At 40.1% G+C, this 17,200-nt stretch overlaps 1 protein-coding gene across 1 annotated transcript in view; it reads left to right on the forward strand.

The window, feature by feature from the left end:
* Positions 1-17,200, forward strand: part of cdh13 (cadherin 13, H-cadherin (heart)) — a 294,086-nt gene that overhangs the window by 233,408 nt on the left and 43,478 nt on the right. Inside the window, exons 10-11 of the mRNA XM_027272988.1 lie at positions 3,502-3,684; positions 3,772-4,025. Coding sequence (XP_027128789.1) covers positions 3,502-3,684; positions 3,772-4,025 — 437 coding nt within the window. The remainder of the gene's footprint in view (positions 1-3,501; positions 3,685-3,771; positions 4,026-17,200) is intronic.

Here is a 17,200-nt window from a genome sequence, read left to right on the forward strand (position 1 = left end):
AGGATTTTGGTATTTTTCTTATTGGTTCAGACAGGTATCCAATTAGTTCTGTACGGTATGAAAATCAATTATGTGTGATCTGATCGCTGCCAGTCTAATCAATCAAACCATTCACACCGGGCACGCCGCGGAACGACTCAGCAGCGTCCCAGCAGCCCGACACAGAATCAACGTAATATACTTCCGCCCCCTTTCAAAATAAAACACAATACACAGTTCATGTAGCCTATCACAACTTCACGTCAACGTTACATCATGACCAGTGGCACCAGGTCAGCAGTCAATCGATCAAAGGGTCTCAACATGAACGATGACAGACTAATTGTTGAAGTGGAACAACACACAATAATTTATGACACAACAGATCATTTTTATAATCTCTTCCACGTCGGAGAAGCAAAGTCAGCTGTTTGTTGTTGTTGTTTTCTTCATACACAGTGTATCGCGGGGTTCTCACGTACGTTCAGGATTCTCAGGATCTCGTGATCTCGTGTGAATATGGCTGGCTGGCTACGCTGCCGTCATGCTGCCGTCACACGCCCGGTGTGAATTGACGCTGGGCAAAGGATGGAGCAAAACCGTGGCACAGCCGTTACGCCGCACTTACGTCCCCTGTGTGAATCCCCAGTAATACTGCACACATGATATGTTGCACATAACAAACAAATGAAAGCCAACGTCACCATCACACACAGGAACAGATTAAAAATAAAGCAGGTCTTATAATGTAATTCCAACTGTCAGCTCAAAACTGACATTACCCATGTATTTGTCTTTTCTTCTTAAGTTGTTTTGACTCAAATCACCCAATTATCTTTTGGCAGCATGACATTACCTCGAAGATTTATGGGACGGATCACTGAAAAGGTCTGGCATAAAAGGAGATGGCAAACAGAAAATCGATGGCACACTGTAGTTTTTACTCTTTGGAATCTTAAATGTCTAAGTGCAGGGCTCTGTGATTTATGGCCACATGCCAACAATATCTATCTATCTATCTATCTATCTATCTATCTATCTATCTATCTATCTATCTATCTATCTATCTATCTATCTATCTATCTATCTATCTATCTATGGCAAGTGCGTGTGTGTGACTACACTAGTGATGTGGTCATCTTTTTCTAAGAGTGGAGCAACCAAGAGTCACCACTGTAATTGACTCTCTGTCTGGGGCTGGGAGTTTTAGATAGAAAACAGCCAACACACACATACATGGATGAAAGCAAACTTGAAGGCAGAGCCCTTTTTTCCCTCTTTTGCCATCTCTCTCTCTCTCTCTCTCTCTCTCTCTTTTTCTTAATGTGTTTAAGTCATTTCGGGCCAGAAGCTCTGCCTCATAGTTAGTCATTTCCTTCTAGTCTTTCAGGTGACTGGTCGCTTTGTGCTCCAGGTGGAATTGGGGCCTTATCAGTGGCAGGGCAGGAGCCCAGTGGCCACATCACATAGAATACAGCGTTTCCTCCAACCGCATGACTGCCCCACATGATTAAACCCAATCTGACCGGCTGTTGTCTGTGTGTGTGTGTGTGTGTGTGTGTGTGTGTGTGTGTGTGAGAGTGTGTGCGAGTGTGTATGAGGGGAGGAGAGAGTGAGCTTTGAAATATTGCATTTGACCCTTATCTACAGTTTGAGGAGTCTATAGAACGGTGATGAGCATGGGAATGCCAGTGACGTGCACCTGTTTGTGATCACCGCGCTTGTGTCTTTGAGTATATGCAGTAGGGGCATGTAGATAGTTTTTGTAAAACGGCTTTCACTCCTTCAGAGTTTCTCACTAAAGCTGAGGCAATTGCTGTTCACATTTAAATTCCAGTGCATCCCACTCAAATCGGAGTACTGCGCTTTTTTATGTTTCCATCAGCCTCCTAATTTTCACATGAAGCTTTTGTACCAGACTGCCGCAGGCTTGCAGGACAAAAGGACCAACAATGTACAAACATAACATCCGTCTTTAAAGAACATTGTGTTTCTAAATCGTGTGCCCTAAATGACTGTGAATAGTTCAAAGTGTTTTTTTTAACAAGCTTTGGATGAATAAAAAAAGGAGAAAAGAAAGGAAAGAGAAGAAATCAATGTTTGTCTCTCTTCAGATAAATGCATGGAGCCAGGCAGTGTAAGGCGGTAAGAGGGTAATCTGTGAAACAACAATACCGTGGGCTGACAGGAGATGCAGTAATCTAGGCTGGACCAGCACTATCCTTAAACAGAGTGTTCTGTGTCTAAAAGATTACACTATAAGCTCTGACACCATAATGGTCCTGACACACACACGCACATTCTCACACATACACACACTTACAATTGCTTCTGCCTGCCTGGAGCTTCTGCAAGGGTACCCCTGTTCACAATGTAGTCTTTATTGGTAGCCTTGCTAGCAGAATACATCGATAGGAATTTGATTGAGGCCTGTTGCCAACAATGAGCAGAGAGGTAGGGAGTGATTGACACTGAAAAATAAATGAGATGTGCTGTGAAGAATCGACCATGAATTCGACCATTTCTTCTGTTTGTCCATGCATTCAAATCTATGTTGAAAAGTCCTATTGTGATATACTTCTTTTTGGATATAACTTCAGGATATCTGACTATATATATATATATATATATAGTGTAGCTCTTTCTCAGACAGGGGGGAGCAAACATAAAAAAGAAGCAAACATAAAAAAGAAGGACTTAAAGTTGTCCTTTTGAGGTTTCTTATAAACAAACTAAATCCATAGTGTATCCTTGAGGTCTGACAAACATATTGAATGCACTTCCCTCATAAAATCTGCAAAGCCATTATTTCTTATTTAAATCCTGCATTGTTTACATGCCTATTTTCTTGCTTGCGCCTTCTTCTTCCTTGTCTTTGTTGAAGCTTTTCTATACACTTCTTTGTGTGTTACAGCCACCAGCAGAATAACAGGAAGCCGCTGGAAAGAATGTGCGATACATTCGCCCACGTGGTCACACAAGTGCACGATGGAAACAAAAGAGGGATCCACAAACATTTCTAGATATCACTCGTGATGATAGCTCTGCTGTGTTTATTCACCCTAAACATCTAATGTGTTGTATCGATATTAGCATTCTAAGCAATGTTGCGTGTGTGTGTGCATTTGCAGAAATACTTAAAAGGCACTGTCAAAACTCACCTGGAACTCTGATTTATCCTTGTGTCTCTGTATGCTCATGAAATGGAGTCATGCAGACTTGGAATAATCCCAATTTTTCACTCAAGTTTTAAAATTTATCTTCTCGTGCAGATGACTTTGCCTTAATTCTCTCCATCATCTTGTGCCTCTTGGTTGACTTATGCCAAAATTCACTTCACATACAGTCTGAACATACCTTCAGAGTCACCTTAATCAGCTCCTAATGGAAAGTCTTCATCTATGCCATCCTCTCTCTCTCTGTCCAGTCTGATTTGTACTGGTATACTTTCTAGGTTCAGGTATCTTCAGTTCTTCTTAATCACTGATGCTGATTTCTCTGTCTCTTTATCTGCATCCTCAGTTTGAAGCATACGTGGATGAGGGCTCGACGGGTGTGGTGGTCAACTTGACAGTAGACGACAGAGACGACCCGGCCACAGGAGCTTGGAGAGCTACTTACACAATACTTAACAAAGATCTTGCACAGAGCTTTGAGATCCAAACCAACCCAGATAATAATGAGGGAATGCTCTCTGTTGTTAAGGTAAAGTGCATGCCCTGCATCATGCATTCATGTTCTGCAGTAGGTAACACAATCACACTTAACTTCTAAATGATTTTCCCCATTCAGCCCCTGAACTACGAAGCCAGAGCAGTCCACACGTTACTCATCCAAGTAGAGAATGAAGATCCTCTGGTTTCTGGTGTTGACTACGGCCCGAGCTCCACAGCGACTGTCCAGGTCACAGTCCAGGACATCAACGAGGGCCCGGTCTTCTTCCCTGACCCCCTGACAGTAAACAGGATGGAAAACATTCCTGTGGGCAGCTTTGTGGCCTCACTCAACGCTACAGATCCAGATACATTTCACAAACAGAACATCAGGTAAGGAGCTATGGATAAAATCAAAGGAAAAGGGCTGCAGTCAGACTGAAATTGCAATCCAGCTGTAAAACTGTGCTTGTCTTGTGTATATAAAATGAGAAGATAGATAGAAAGGTTGCATGATTGAATGTCATCTGCTGTAGCTCAGTACCATCAGTAAAGAGTTGTCATGGTATTCACTTCTTTCAGATTCACTCTGTTCAGTTGAGCAACTGTTGATCAAGTATCATTTGCTAATGGGACTCCAAGGGCACCATCTCACCTCATGTGTTTCTCAGCCCTCATTACTCCTTCTTTTCAGCCCACTCAGTGCATTCAAATCTTCTTCCAGTCTTCCATCCCCTGTCTACAATGTTCTCTTTGCCACTTTATCACTCTGTGTTGTGTAAACAGATGAAAGACATTAACCGGACAATCTGCAATTTACTGCCACAGGTCAAACCATTCACCCCAGTCCACTGAAAAGTCAGAGTGGGCAGCTCATTAACTTTTACTCTGTAACAGAAAAAGTCCTCCCTCAAATATTACCATCATCATAACAGGAAGGCTATTAGTTTCACTATGTGCTACAATAAAAATTATTCCTCTTACTGCCAGAAGGAGCCCCATGGCATGCTGCACTTCCTTTTACAAGATGGAAAGCTCATCATTGCATTTATTGGCTTTCGGGCCTAATTTATACTTAATTCAGATCACGCTTTTAATGCTCCCATGCAGTTATATATCATGTAAAAATAGTGTTAAGTAAACACATGGGGATAATAATGAATCAGGGAAATAAAACTCACCAGATCGTGACTTAACTGCTTGAAATTATTGATGCCAATTTATGAGCTGTAAAATGTGTCGGTATCAAATGCTACATAACGTGGAGTTGTTCCACTGAATGTGATGATGTGTAGGAGTCAGGAGCTATGCCCATAAAGCTTTCATCAGTGGTGGACTGAGATCACAAGTCAGGTCACAGGTGATTGTATAAATTTCAAAATGTCTGAGATCACAAACTGATCTTTGAATACAAATTTTGTTCAGTAATACCGGGAGGCTACTCTTGTTTTTATAACAAAGATTAAGAAACATGCTCCACTGAACACTGCCTTAGGTCACAAGCTCACTTTAAATCTATTAACATTAATTCTATGACTGCCACGGTCAGATTTGTATTTTGTTAGTTAATGTCTTTGTCTTTATTTATTTAACCTTGAGAGTTGTATTAACAATAGTCAGTGGTCACACATTGATTTAAAATGAAAACAAAACAAAACAATGAAAGTGTTAAAAAAAAAAGCCTTCTGTGCATTGTGTGTATGCTAGCATGCGCACAATGATGATAATAAAGTGTTGATGTTAAACAACTATAATGTTCCCAAGTATGGTTCAACGTGTAAGTTAAGGGTTTACATTATTACAGGGGAACATTAATGCGTGTATCAAATTTAATGTCAGTCCATCCAGTAGTTGTTGGTAGTCAGGACTTAAAGTGGGATTTAGCCCTAAGATCCACAAGGAACTCATTTATTTAGGCTTTCTTAGTCAAAGAAAAAAAAAATACTGAGCCTGCCTGTGTGTGGTTAATGTTATTATAACATTATACATTCTATCTATCTATTACAGAAAATATTTACCCTCAGTAATGGATGTGCTGTTAGGTTGTGAAGCAGTTGCACAAGAGTGCCAAATATATAACAGTTGTGGGATTTAGGTCCATGTTGCATTGGAAGATGTTTTAAAATATTACTGTTTCTCTATATATATATATATATATATATATATAGACTGTTGTTATCGCCACACTTTATGAGCTGTATGAGCAGCGCGGAGGCCTGAGTTTGCTGTCATAATAATTAATCATAATAGAAAACATCATGGCATCTATAAATGAACTGATAAGCTCAGAGTCATAAAATTTCAATGTATTGGACCACCATGATCATAACAGTAGCTGTAGACGTAGTATGTCACACTAAAATGGTGGACAGACAGACTGGCATTGCTATTCTTTGAGCCACAAAACTGCAAGCTAAAAAATGTGTAGGCTTTGCGATCTGAGATCAGTAGTACCAGTACGCTCTAGCTCCATTCTAAATTAATGTAACTGAAATAGTCAGTTAATATCACTTAAATTATAGAGACTTGTATATAAAAAGATAAAAGCCAAAATACTAGTTTTATGTGAATACTGATTTCATGCATCAGACTATTCAGGAGTGATGGGAGCCTCAGCAAGAAAGATTTTCACCAAATTAAATATAAAGACTTTGAAAAACAATTTATTTTTCTTCATCCTACAGTCAGTCTTGAATGCCTCTGCTCGTCCTTCAGTAGCTTGGTCCTCAGTAATGCATTTAACACTTAACAAACATATCCCACTGATGCAAGTTTCAGTGTTGTTCTTGTTTCTATATGAGTCATTCAGGTTCAGGTAGAGGTTAAATAGTTTGTCATCTTTATGTTTCTCACTTATATGGATATTATTTGATATTTGGATTTACTTACAAGCTTTCTCCAAAGATTTTTGTGCTGTTTCGTCCATATATAGCCATAGAAGACTGCGTTTTTAACACCTTCTTTGCATCTTTGACTGATCCTTTCTCTAGATCTGAATATTTCTAACTTTATGCTCTCCTGCTGGCAGATCTTCAGCATGTGTCTCTATTTATTTCATGGTGCCTGTTTACCATTTTATCTTCTGACATTTTGCCAGTAACAGTGACTTTGAAACGTCAAACCTGTGACCTGAAGACAGGTTGAGGACATTGTGAAAGACTGTTTGCAGAAGTGAGAATAGGGAGCGAGCATGCACAGAATGAAATAGAATAAAAGAGGAGACATCCTTCCTTGTCTATCTCTGCATAACTGTGCAGTCATGTGTGTGTGTGTGTGTGTGTGTGTGTGTGTGTGTGTGGTATTTGTGTGTGTCTGTATCTGCCCCCTGAGATCCGCAAGTCAAATGCATTTGACATGGAACACAATCGGTGTGACTCACTGGTCAGTCAGTAGCACACAGTGCTCAGTACACATGTATGCATGTCTATATTTGTGAGGACTATATTAATTATTTCACTATATAACTTATGGACCAATATGTTAACATTAGGAAAAATAATGCACATCAACATGTCTACCCATGCCTACAGTCTGGTCTGAGCACTTTTTGACAAGAAACAGCATGTGGAGAAACAATGGGACACAAAGTTACCAGGTGTTGTGTTAATGTGTTTAAGCAACTAATTTTATGAAAAATTTGCACTGCATTGAGCAGCTAAGCCCTATTTGCACAGGACTATTGTTGCCTTGGGTCCTCTGTGAATTATAATAATTGCAGCGGCCATCCGTGTTCTTAAACCTGTGCAAATCTGCCATGTGTGACATTTCTGGACCACAGTTCGACCCAAAAGCAGACTCAGGTGCTATTCAGGCTGGATTAAAAATTCCAATGGGAGATGGGTAATAACATATTTTCTATGGCACTTCAGCTAAATTCATGCAGCTGGCATTTTAGCTAATATTTCAAAGTACAAGAAGTGGTTTTATTTATTCCACCGGAAAATCATGTGGTGCAAAAAATGTGGTGCTTATTAGCAGCTCATACAGATATAGTGTCAGTTAAGATGGGATGTTTAAAAAAAACAATAAATTAGACCTTCTTCGTCTTCTGTAGTGTAACATATTTCTGAGTAAAACACAATGATAACTTGTAACAAATATAACTTGAAGGGCTTAGTGAATATCAAGGCACATGGGACACAGGAGATGGAAAACAAGAGAGAAATAATGAACCATGTCGTTTGCACATGTGAATAAAGTTTTTACCTATTTAAATCTAAACACGCAGCTTATGTGATTTTGCTCTTCAGTTGCTATGGTCCACTAGCTGTAGGTCAGTCAACTGTTTTATATCAAGTATCAAGGATATCTTTATTATCCCTGAAGGGTAATTTGTTGTGCAGCCAGTAGTAATTACACAACCACATAACCATCAGACAACAACAAACAAACATCTGCAACAAATACAACACAAGGATCACATTAAGTTATTTGAAAGGCCAATGGCAGCGGGAACAAATTTACTATCGGTCCTGCATCTTAGCTTCAAATTCAAATCCTTAGACCTCCACCTTGTACAGGTGCTAAAAGGTCATTTAAGCTTGTGCATGCAATTTTTGCTGCACACGTTAATGAAGAAAAAGATGGAAGAAACAAAATGTCCTTGGCAAGGTCAGAATGATACATTTTCATTTGTCCATATTGAAACACTGTTTAGCTGCAGTTTCAATCCTCACACGTTTTACACAGAACGACAGAATTAAGATCAAGTTGCAAGACTATTTACTACCTCTATGAACATTAATGAAAATGTTAATTGGAGGTCTAATCACTAAAAATTAGGAGAATTAATAAGGACTATTGATTCCACTTGAAGTTGAAGACAGCGGGATTATGCTTCAAAAGCTGTAGTGAGTGTAGAAACAGGCTGTGCTATGAAGCCTCTCATTAGCCCGGTTTCTGGCTCACAGCTATGCAAAACCCAGCAGGGGTAATCTGGGTTATCTCATTATCCAGGTTATTAAACAGCGTTGTTTCACCTTTTCTTTTATCCTGCTGTTGAGAATTAGGTTATTTGTCTGCAAGAGCGTACCATTACTTGGTTAATTATTATTATTACTTAATAAATAACTGAAATCTGTTATACTTTGACCACAAACACTTTGAAGTGGCCCAGACTCTGATGCAGTCACCAGTGAGCTTGTTGTCATCTCTCATTTCATAACGGCGACAATGTGAAGCCAAAGATGATGTAATTAAATCTACTAATGATAAAAAAAACTTCCACTGTTTACATGAAACACACAATCAACTATTAATAGATAGGTCTTTTTATGTTAAATTATCAATTAATTGAAACAGTTCCCGGGGCAAAATCACTTATGATTTGCAATTAACCTTATTTGGCACAGTGGTGAAAGGAGTGATTAAAAACAACAAAGCAATTTCCTCATGCATCACTATGTGCAGCAACATCACTCACACTGACCTGAGATATTCCATACACCCTAATTCTCCCTCATAAATGGACAAGTTACATAATTACAAATAGCAAGTGAGTCATGCTTTAATCCTGTACAGTATTTAGGCCAAACTATTAGGCTCTGGGGGGGGATTTATCTCATGTTTATGCCGAATAAGTTTTCTAGCCCTCTTGACTGGTTTGGGGCTTTGGTTGAGCAGAATGGCTTTATGAGAGTGGCGAGTAAAAATCAGACAGCGTGGATGGGAGACGGAGAGAGCTGGACTTGGCTCTTGACAAAAGTTTGTCTGTGGTAAACCTTTTACTACAGAAGTGTTTTGTGCTTGATGCATGGGTGCTTGACATTGAGGAAATATATAGCACTTAAGGGAAGATTTATATGCTGAAATTTGGAAGAAAGTTTGCCCAGAAAGTTTACTCTGATATTTTCCCGGATCTTAAACTTGATTCTTCATGCTGTTTCGGTGCCAATCTGGTTGGCTATGAAGAGGGAAGCAAATAATCTAAAGTGTCATTAAGAAAGTTTGACTAATTGAATTAAGTCTCATTTCCAGTGACAGAACTCTCATCGGTTGTCGAATAACTATTTAAATTGAGGTAATTGGTGCTTGATGGGAAAAGAAGACTGTGTTTTCAACAGAAAGTAAGAGACGTTAACTGCACACATGGCCGTAGTTTGAACACAGTGAATCATAAAGGATCTGCAGAGATGATTATAACATTGGTAAGACAGGAAAATTGTACATTTTTTATTTGGTATTTCTTTTTTGGTCTTGTGCTTGTGTGGCTAGTGTTTTTTTCCCCTCTCTCTTAAGTGATCAGAGTAAATATTTGCAGCTTTTCTCCACTGAAGCCAGACAACAGGTAGAAATGAAACCAGACATTTCCAAAGATTTTTCGCTGCATGAAGAAGCTGTAGACAGATGAAACAGAATACTTTGAACAACAGTTAGATAGAGTCTGGAGGAGAAAAACAAAGTCAATTGTGTTTCTAGAGGTTTTCACATTGTAGTCCCAGTTTCGCCATCGCTCACAGGTCCTAAGCCACCTATGGACTACGACTTCTTTTACAAAATTGATTTAAGTTATTTTTCTTTCTGCTTTTGGAAATAGAAAGAATCTCAAACTGTTGGGTCATACATTATTCAGCAGCTTCCTGTCTACTTTTGCTTCTCACTCTGGTCATATTCAAGTTAAAAGAGTTGGAACTTAAAAGAAGAGGGATGGGGAGCTGGAATGTCAGCCATGAAAACTGGCAGGTAGCTTTGAGGAGCTGAGGAAAGGGAGAGTGAGACAGATCAACAGATGGACAGATAGACTGTGAGGTGTGCAAGGAGAGAGGTGTCGAATGCTACAAAGGCTGACCTGTGAGGGGTCAGACAGCGTGATCACCTTCAGATCTGCCTGATATTGTCCCTGTCTGCAAAGGATAAACAACAGGAGAAGACGGACAGCAGGTCATGAGAGAAAGAACAGCGAGACAGCACAATGGAGAGGATGTAATGTTGGGATGGAGCCAGCAAGGACTTTTTAATAATACAAGAAGATTGTCATTAATGAAAATTTGATTGGATGAGACTGACGTGCAAATGTGTCCAGCCTGGATATGCTGGGCAAGTTAAATATTCTGGTTGCTTCAAAGTGCACAAGTACAAGGTAATGGGGATGAAACGGGAAAGTAAAGTAAAGAAGAAATCAATAATAGTCTTACTGAACTTTTGCTAACTAATTCCAAAAGTTAGCCCAAAGTTCAAAGTGGCCATGAGCACACAACAGCAGAGCTGCTGGCTTCGGGACATTTGTTTGGCAGAGGTTTGCCACAAAGAAGTGGCGTACAACTAAATGGATTTTGCCTGAAACCACTCTGTCTCGCTCACTTTCTCCCCCTACCTCCCTTTCTAACATTCTAACATTGAAAATTAGCCCTTTTGTTTCGAGGCTAAACCATTAAAAGTCAACAAGAATACATATGCAACACTTACTGTATATACCCAATACTTCATATAATAACAGCTCAGCTTTATGCAAATCTACACATGACCACCATTCTCATGGCTGTATGTGTGCTCATGACGGATTACATTAGATTGTAGTTTGTAGCATTTCTTTCTCTTTTCTTCTTCCTCCTTTTACCCTGACCATTGAATCTGACATGGCCACATGATAACTCACGTTTTGAGATAAATCTTCTACCAGGCTGCAAAACAATATCCATCCATCCATTTTCCATAACTGCTTAACGTTATCAGGGTTGTGGGAGGCTGGAGCCAATAAAGGCGGTGTACACCCTGGACATGTCGTCAGTTCATCACAGGAAGGCTGACACATAGAGACAACCATTCATGCTCACATTCACAGCTATGGGATATTTAGAGTCATCATCTAACCTGCATGTCTTTGGACTGTGGGAAGAAGCTGAAGAGAACCCACATAGACACAGGGAGAACATGGAAAGTCCACACAGTCCACACTGCAGTGCTGGCCACTGATTAAGATTGTCCTAAGATTAATGTTGTCCTTTTGAATAAGTTTGTTTATGGAATACATTCAATCACACCAGATTATGTAAACTCAACTAGAGTTAAATAAGATGACAGTTTCTTGGCTGCTTTGCTTAGCTAGGTTCCTTTTGAGCAGAGATAACTTTTCTTTTTTTCTTCTTTTTATCTCCATTGTAAGTGGCTTCAGCCACAGCCTTTAACTTTCATACGATAACAAACTAAATTAATAAGAGGCAATCAAAATAACTACTTTTCAAGTGCAGATTACAGATAAAAACAAAGGACAAAGGAATTTGCATTTGGCTCACCCCAGCTGGCTGCTCTGTAGCTTTAACTGTTTAGTGGACTCTCTGGAAAGTGTTATAATGGGCTGCACAGTTTCTGGCTTGGCTTTCAGCTCTGTGTAGTTATTGGAACTTTTTAATTCTGCATAAACATGTAATAATAAATACATATGTAGTAATTACTCAAGAAACAAACATTCCAGTCTTGGGTGAGGGAGATAAGAGAATGCTTTGATTAGACTGCGTGGCCCTGAGTGGTCAAATTTTCCTCTCACTATGATGCCTCTGGCTGTAAACTAGATAGGGCTCCCATTCCTGACATTATATCACATGTAATAGCTTTAAATATCAACGGTTGTTACCACACTTTAAAAATTAAACAAAGATTTTTGTGTGCACCTTTTATAGGTTGGTGAAATACACCCATGAGTTAAAACCTCTTCTCTATGACATGGCTTAAGCCTTATTCACACCAGGGACGTGAGAGCCGCGGTCACCAGAGCTGATCACTGCCAGTCTAATCAATCAAACCATTCACACCGGGCACGCCGCAGAACGTCTCAGCAGCGTCCCAGGAGCGACTCTTCGCGCTGCGGCACTATCATTCCGTAGCACTTCTATTTTTGACGCAAGCCATTGCACTGTTGCAAGCAGATTGCACCAGACAGAAAATCTGACACAGAATTAACATAATTAACGTAACACTTCCGCCCCCTTTCAAAATAAAACACAATACGCAGTTCATGTAGCCTATCACAACTTCACGTCAACGTTACGTCATAACCGGTAGCACCAGGTCAGCAGTCAATCGATCAAAGGGTCTCAACATGAACGATGACAGACTAATTGTTGAAGTGGAACAACACATAATAATTTATGACACAACAGATCCTTTTTATAATCTCTTCCACATCGGAGAAGCAAAGTCAGCTGTTTGCTGTTTACTTTATACATAGTTTATAGTGGGGTCCTGCGTACGTTCAGGATTTTTATGTGATCTTGTGTGAATACGGCTGGTTCGCTATGCTGCCGTCATGCGCCCAGTCTGAATTGACGCCGGGCAGAGGACAGAGCCAAACCATGGCGCAGCTGTTCCGCGGTGCTTATGTCCCCTGTGTGAATCCCCAGTTAGGTCTGACATTAAAACAAGCAGGAGGACTGGTAGAGCACTTCAGATGTTAAGTCTGTAGCACAGACATCAGTCTGAGCAAATGAAGTGTCAAACAGTTGAAACGATGGCAGTTATAATTTCAAAACAGTTCCCAAATCATGTCCTTTTGTCAATCAGCATCCAGAAACCAAATTTACCCGTAAATATAGCCTTAATATCATTTTAATTAAGTGGCTGGAAGGGGGGGGGGATGTGAATCTCAATAATAATCACTTAACATGGTTTTATTACCAACTTATTATTTTCAGGGCTGTCCTGCTTAAGAGTGTTAAGTTATCTCAATACTCTGCATACTTTAAACTTCTACCAAACCACCACATACTACAGGACAGGGCTACGTAGCCACTGTTTTAGGCTGCATTGCATCATCTAAAGGCAGAAGATGGGCTGTCTTAGACAAAGTTTCAAGGATATGCTTTGCAGGTTTTTCATTTTAATGTCACCCCGCAGAGTGAAACAGGCTGAGTCATACAGTCTCCTCCGTTTTCCCCTCTCTCTCTCTCTCTCTCTCTCTCTCTCTCTCTCTCTCTCGTTTCTCTGTCCTTCTGGGATGTGAAGGGGCTGATTACAGGCTAATCAGATGTCTGGATTTATTTCTCATTTCTTGCAGCTGAGTAAAGTCATGCCAAATGTGGTGCAGGAGGAAAGAGTGAGTGAGTGTGTGTGTGTGTGTGTATGTGGGGGGGAGACAGAGATGAAGAGTGGGGGCAGGGCAAGGCTTTAGTCATACAGTCAGTTTGCCAGGAAATAATTAAAACAATCCTAAAAGATGCCAAGAGGAACAGGGAAAGAGGGATGCTGTGGAGCAGGAGTAAATTGCTTTTCTTCCTGTTAATTACAGGGTTATGGTTTTCAACTGATGCAAAGAGGTGCTATTTTGCACCTTATTATGATAATAACTTTTTTGTTCTGCGCTGTGTTACTCAAGCTTACTAATTTATGAAAATTATGTTACACTCATTGAGGAGGACACGCTGGAGCCACTCAGTGTGTATGTGCAGATACACACTTGTACACTGCCGTGTGGTGTGCATCTCTGTTGTGCATTCATGTGACAAGGGGGTGTTCTTGCATACCCCTGCCAAATATTGACAATGCAAACCTTTCATTTTCATCTTTGATTTTCAGCCCGCCGTCCCTCTGCACTCACTCCACTGTTGCTGTTTAGTCGACACAGTGGGTCTTTGTTCAGTGTACTCAGTGGCGCGTCTGCAGTCAGTGAGTGGAGTTGGCAGAAAGTCTCCTCTAGACTTTACCTGGCAAACAGCAAACAATAGTCAACAGGCTTAAACGAGCAAAGAGAGCCTTTGAGGTCTTTTTGAGTTTGTGTAAAAGGTAAATCAAACGTCGAGTCCATATTCAGTCACACTTTTTGTTGGGTTTGATTCAACCAAGATGGGACACTGGATCAGTAACGGTAGACAGGCAGAGCAAAGAGATTGTCCTCTCTGGTGCTACCACCCATGGAGCCTTGCAAGGACAACATCGAAGTGAAAAGAATATAAATAAATACATAAATAACTTTTGTAACATTCAGACAGGACAATTGAGTCTCTTTCTCGGTTTTTCACCTTTCTGTCCTTTACCTCAAAACATATAACACTGCCAGTCCAAATGTATAAACGTGCACACAGAAAAATCATGTGTTCACCTTTGCCCACACGTTTTTTAAGAGATAAATGTGAGCGTGATGTACTGTGTAAGATCGATGAGAGCTGTAACATTAGTAAAACAGTATTTATAATGTTATTTCTGCAGTCTTCACACCCTTTGGTAAAATGTTATTCAGAGGCGAGGCAAACTTAATTTTAAATTAAATTTAAACTGAGTGATGAATTTTGTCATTATTTTTTCTTTACACACGAGCCATCGTCTCCCTGTTAATGATCTTTTCATTTGAACCTGAATAATGAAGCACTTTGTAAAGTCTGTTTTATTATGAGCTCTGTAGATTAATCATTGATCATCCCTCTGACATTTAATAATGATAATTTTGATATTACCGTGATGATGGTTTACAGGTTCATGTGGTTGTTAGTTTAGTTGTACGGGTGTTAAAAATAGCCACAGCCTGTCATGCATGATGACAGCTGTTCTGATCTGAAAACAGTGTGTATGCATAATTCTGTCTTTGTGTGTACTCACAGTTTTAGTTGATGCTTCTGGTGTGCCTGTTGCTTTTCTTGTGAAAACATGCTGCGACACTTTTCCATGATTGCCAGGTGAACTCCTCAGCCTTACCATAATCACGCATACTGTATGCACATACAGCACTGTACATTTGCATACCTTCATTTACACCTTTTTTCCAAGTTTTACTGGCATGCACACCGAGACAAACCTTGACTGAATCTCTCTGAAAGATGATTGATGTGACATGCGCCAGCGTTTGCTTTTCCCCTGTCTTGTGCTGTCACATTTATTTCCCCTGTATAGACCTGCTGCACTGTGCTGATACAGAGCAGATATATGAACAGGTGTGACGTGGGTAATTTGTTCACATGGCCTGCAGCAGTGGCTGGCTAAAACTGGGCAGCTCAGCTCAGGTTAAAGCAGAAATCCAGCCTAAAGCGGCTGACCGAGGTCTTTGTAGGCGACCCCAAAGGAGTTCTTTATTTTTCAAGCACAACCACTTCAAAGCTCAACCCTCTCTCTGCTTTCTGTCTCTGAAAATAATAAAAACAATAAAATCATTTTTAATATTCCACAGAGTTTATTCGTGCAATTTGTTTTTTTGCCATATTGCATCTGCAGGTGAAATCAACAGAACAGTAAAAACACACACAGCACTTGTCTGGTCACTTCAGTCTCCATACGGGGTTTGGAGATTTGCTTAAAGTACAAAGTAAACTTGGACCACTGTGTGCAGAAAAGGACAAAACAAATACTGTTAAATCTTCTTGCCATGACAAAGAATATGTAAACCCTCAATAACTGATTTTCATTACTGAGACTATTTACGACAGATATCAAGCAACATCAGCAGAAAAATATCCTTCTTTTTAGCTACTAATTGCTCCACTTTGTTCATCAACTAATCACAAACTTTGCTGTTTGCGTCTGAGCAGGTACCGTACAGTGACATTTTTATAGCTTTTTTTAGCTTTTTTCTTAGGAACACTGAGTTTGTTTAAATACAAGACAGCTCAGGTCACTTGATTTAAAGTTTTTGGATAATGGGTCAATTCTGGCTTTAAGCTTTGTGGGTGTGGGGTGGCTGCAGGTTTGCAAAACTGAACTCTGACTTGCATCTCAGAGGAGAAGTAAAGCCGAGATGGGAGATGGGGAAGAGTCAGTGATAGAGAGGGTAAGGAATTCATTTTCATTACACACTTATTCACAGTTCCAGTCTCATGCGTCCCGGTCTTATCTCCATCCTCGATCCCACTCCTTATCTCGCTCTCCCCCTACTCTGCCCTGTCCCTCTTTTTTCCCCCCCTCTTCTTGCTTTACTAGTCGTGAATTTGGATGAAGTGTACAGTTGTTACGGCCAAACACAAGTCGGCACAACCCATGTACTTTTACTGCGCATCTCTTGATTGATGTCCTCATATCTATTGCTCACACACACTCAGCAGCTCTAAGATAGAAACACACTATTAGCATTGGCTCTGTGCCATCTCCTTTCTCTCAGTAAGTTAGACTCCAATCACTGGAAGATCTTGCTGGCAGGAGAGAGAGAAAAAAAAAGTGATAGAGAGACCGATAAAGACAGCAAGATAAAGTAAGAGCCAACAGAGAAGTGAGGACAGAGAGAATAAGAGAGAAAGTCAGAGAAACGGGGGGAGAAAAAGGGGGTAGTGCGAGAAATGCATAATAGATTTTCTTGTAATATGCTGTCATTGCCATCCAAGTTTATGAGTGTACACTTGTCTAAGTTGCAGTGCACTGCAGAAAACTGAAAATGGGGAACATTGACACTTAAAATAGCAAGACTAAGCTCTTGTGAGGTGCTGGGGGGGGTGTATCTGTAAAGAGGAGTGTAAGTGAGAGAAAATACAGTTTGTGTAATTTGAATTCACTTAATAAAATTTCATAGGAGTGGTCAGCTTATCAAGTGACCAGGCAGAGCAGAGGTGTGTGACCATTCCCCTCTCTTTATATACATGCACTTACTTCATTTATATATTCTAATCGGATGCATTTCCTTTTTCCCTTCAGACAGTTTGAATCATTATGCTTTGAAGCCT

Source organism: Larimichthys crocea, chromosome XXI (genome assembly GCF_000972845.2).
Source record: "Larimichthys crocea isolate SSNF chromosome XXI, L_crocea_2.0, whole genome shotgun sequence".
In the NCBI taxonomy this organism is placed as follows: Eukaryota; Metazoa; Chordata; class Actinopteri; family Sciaenidae; genus Larimichthys; species Larimichthys crocea.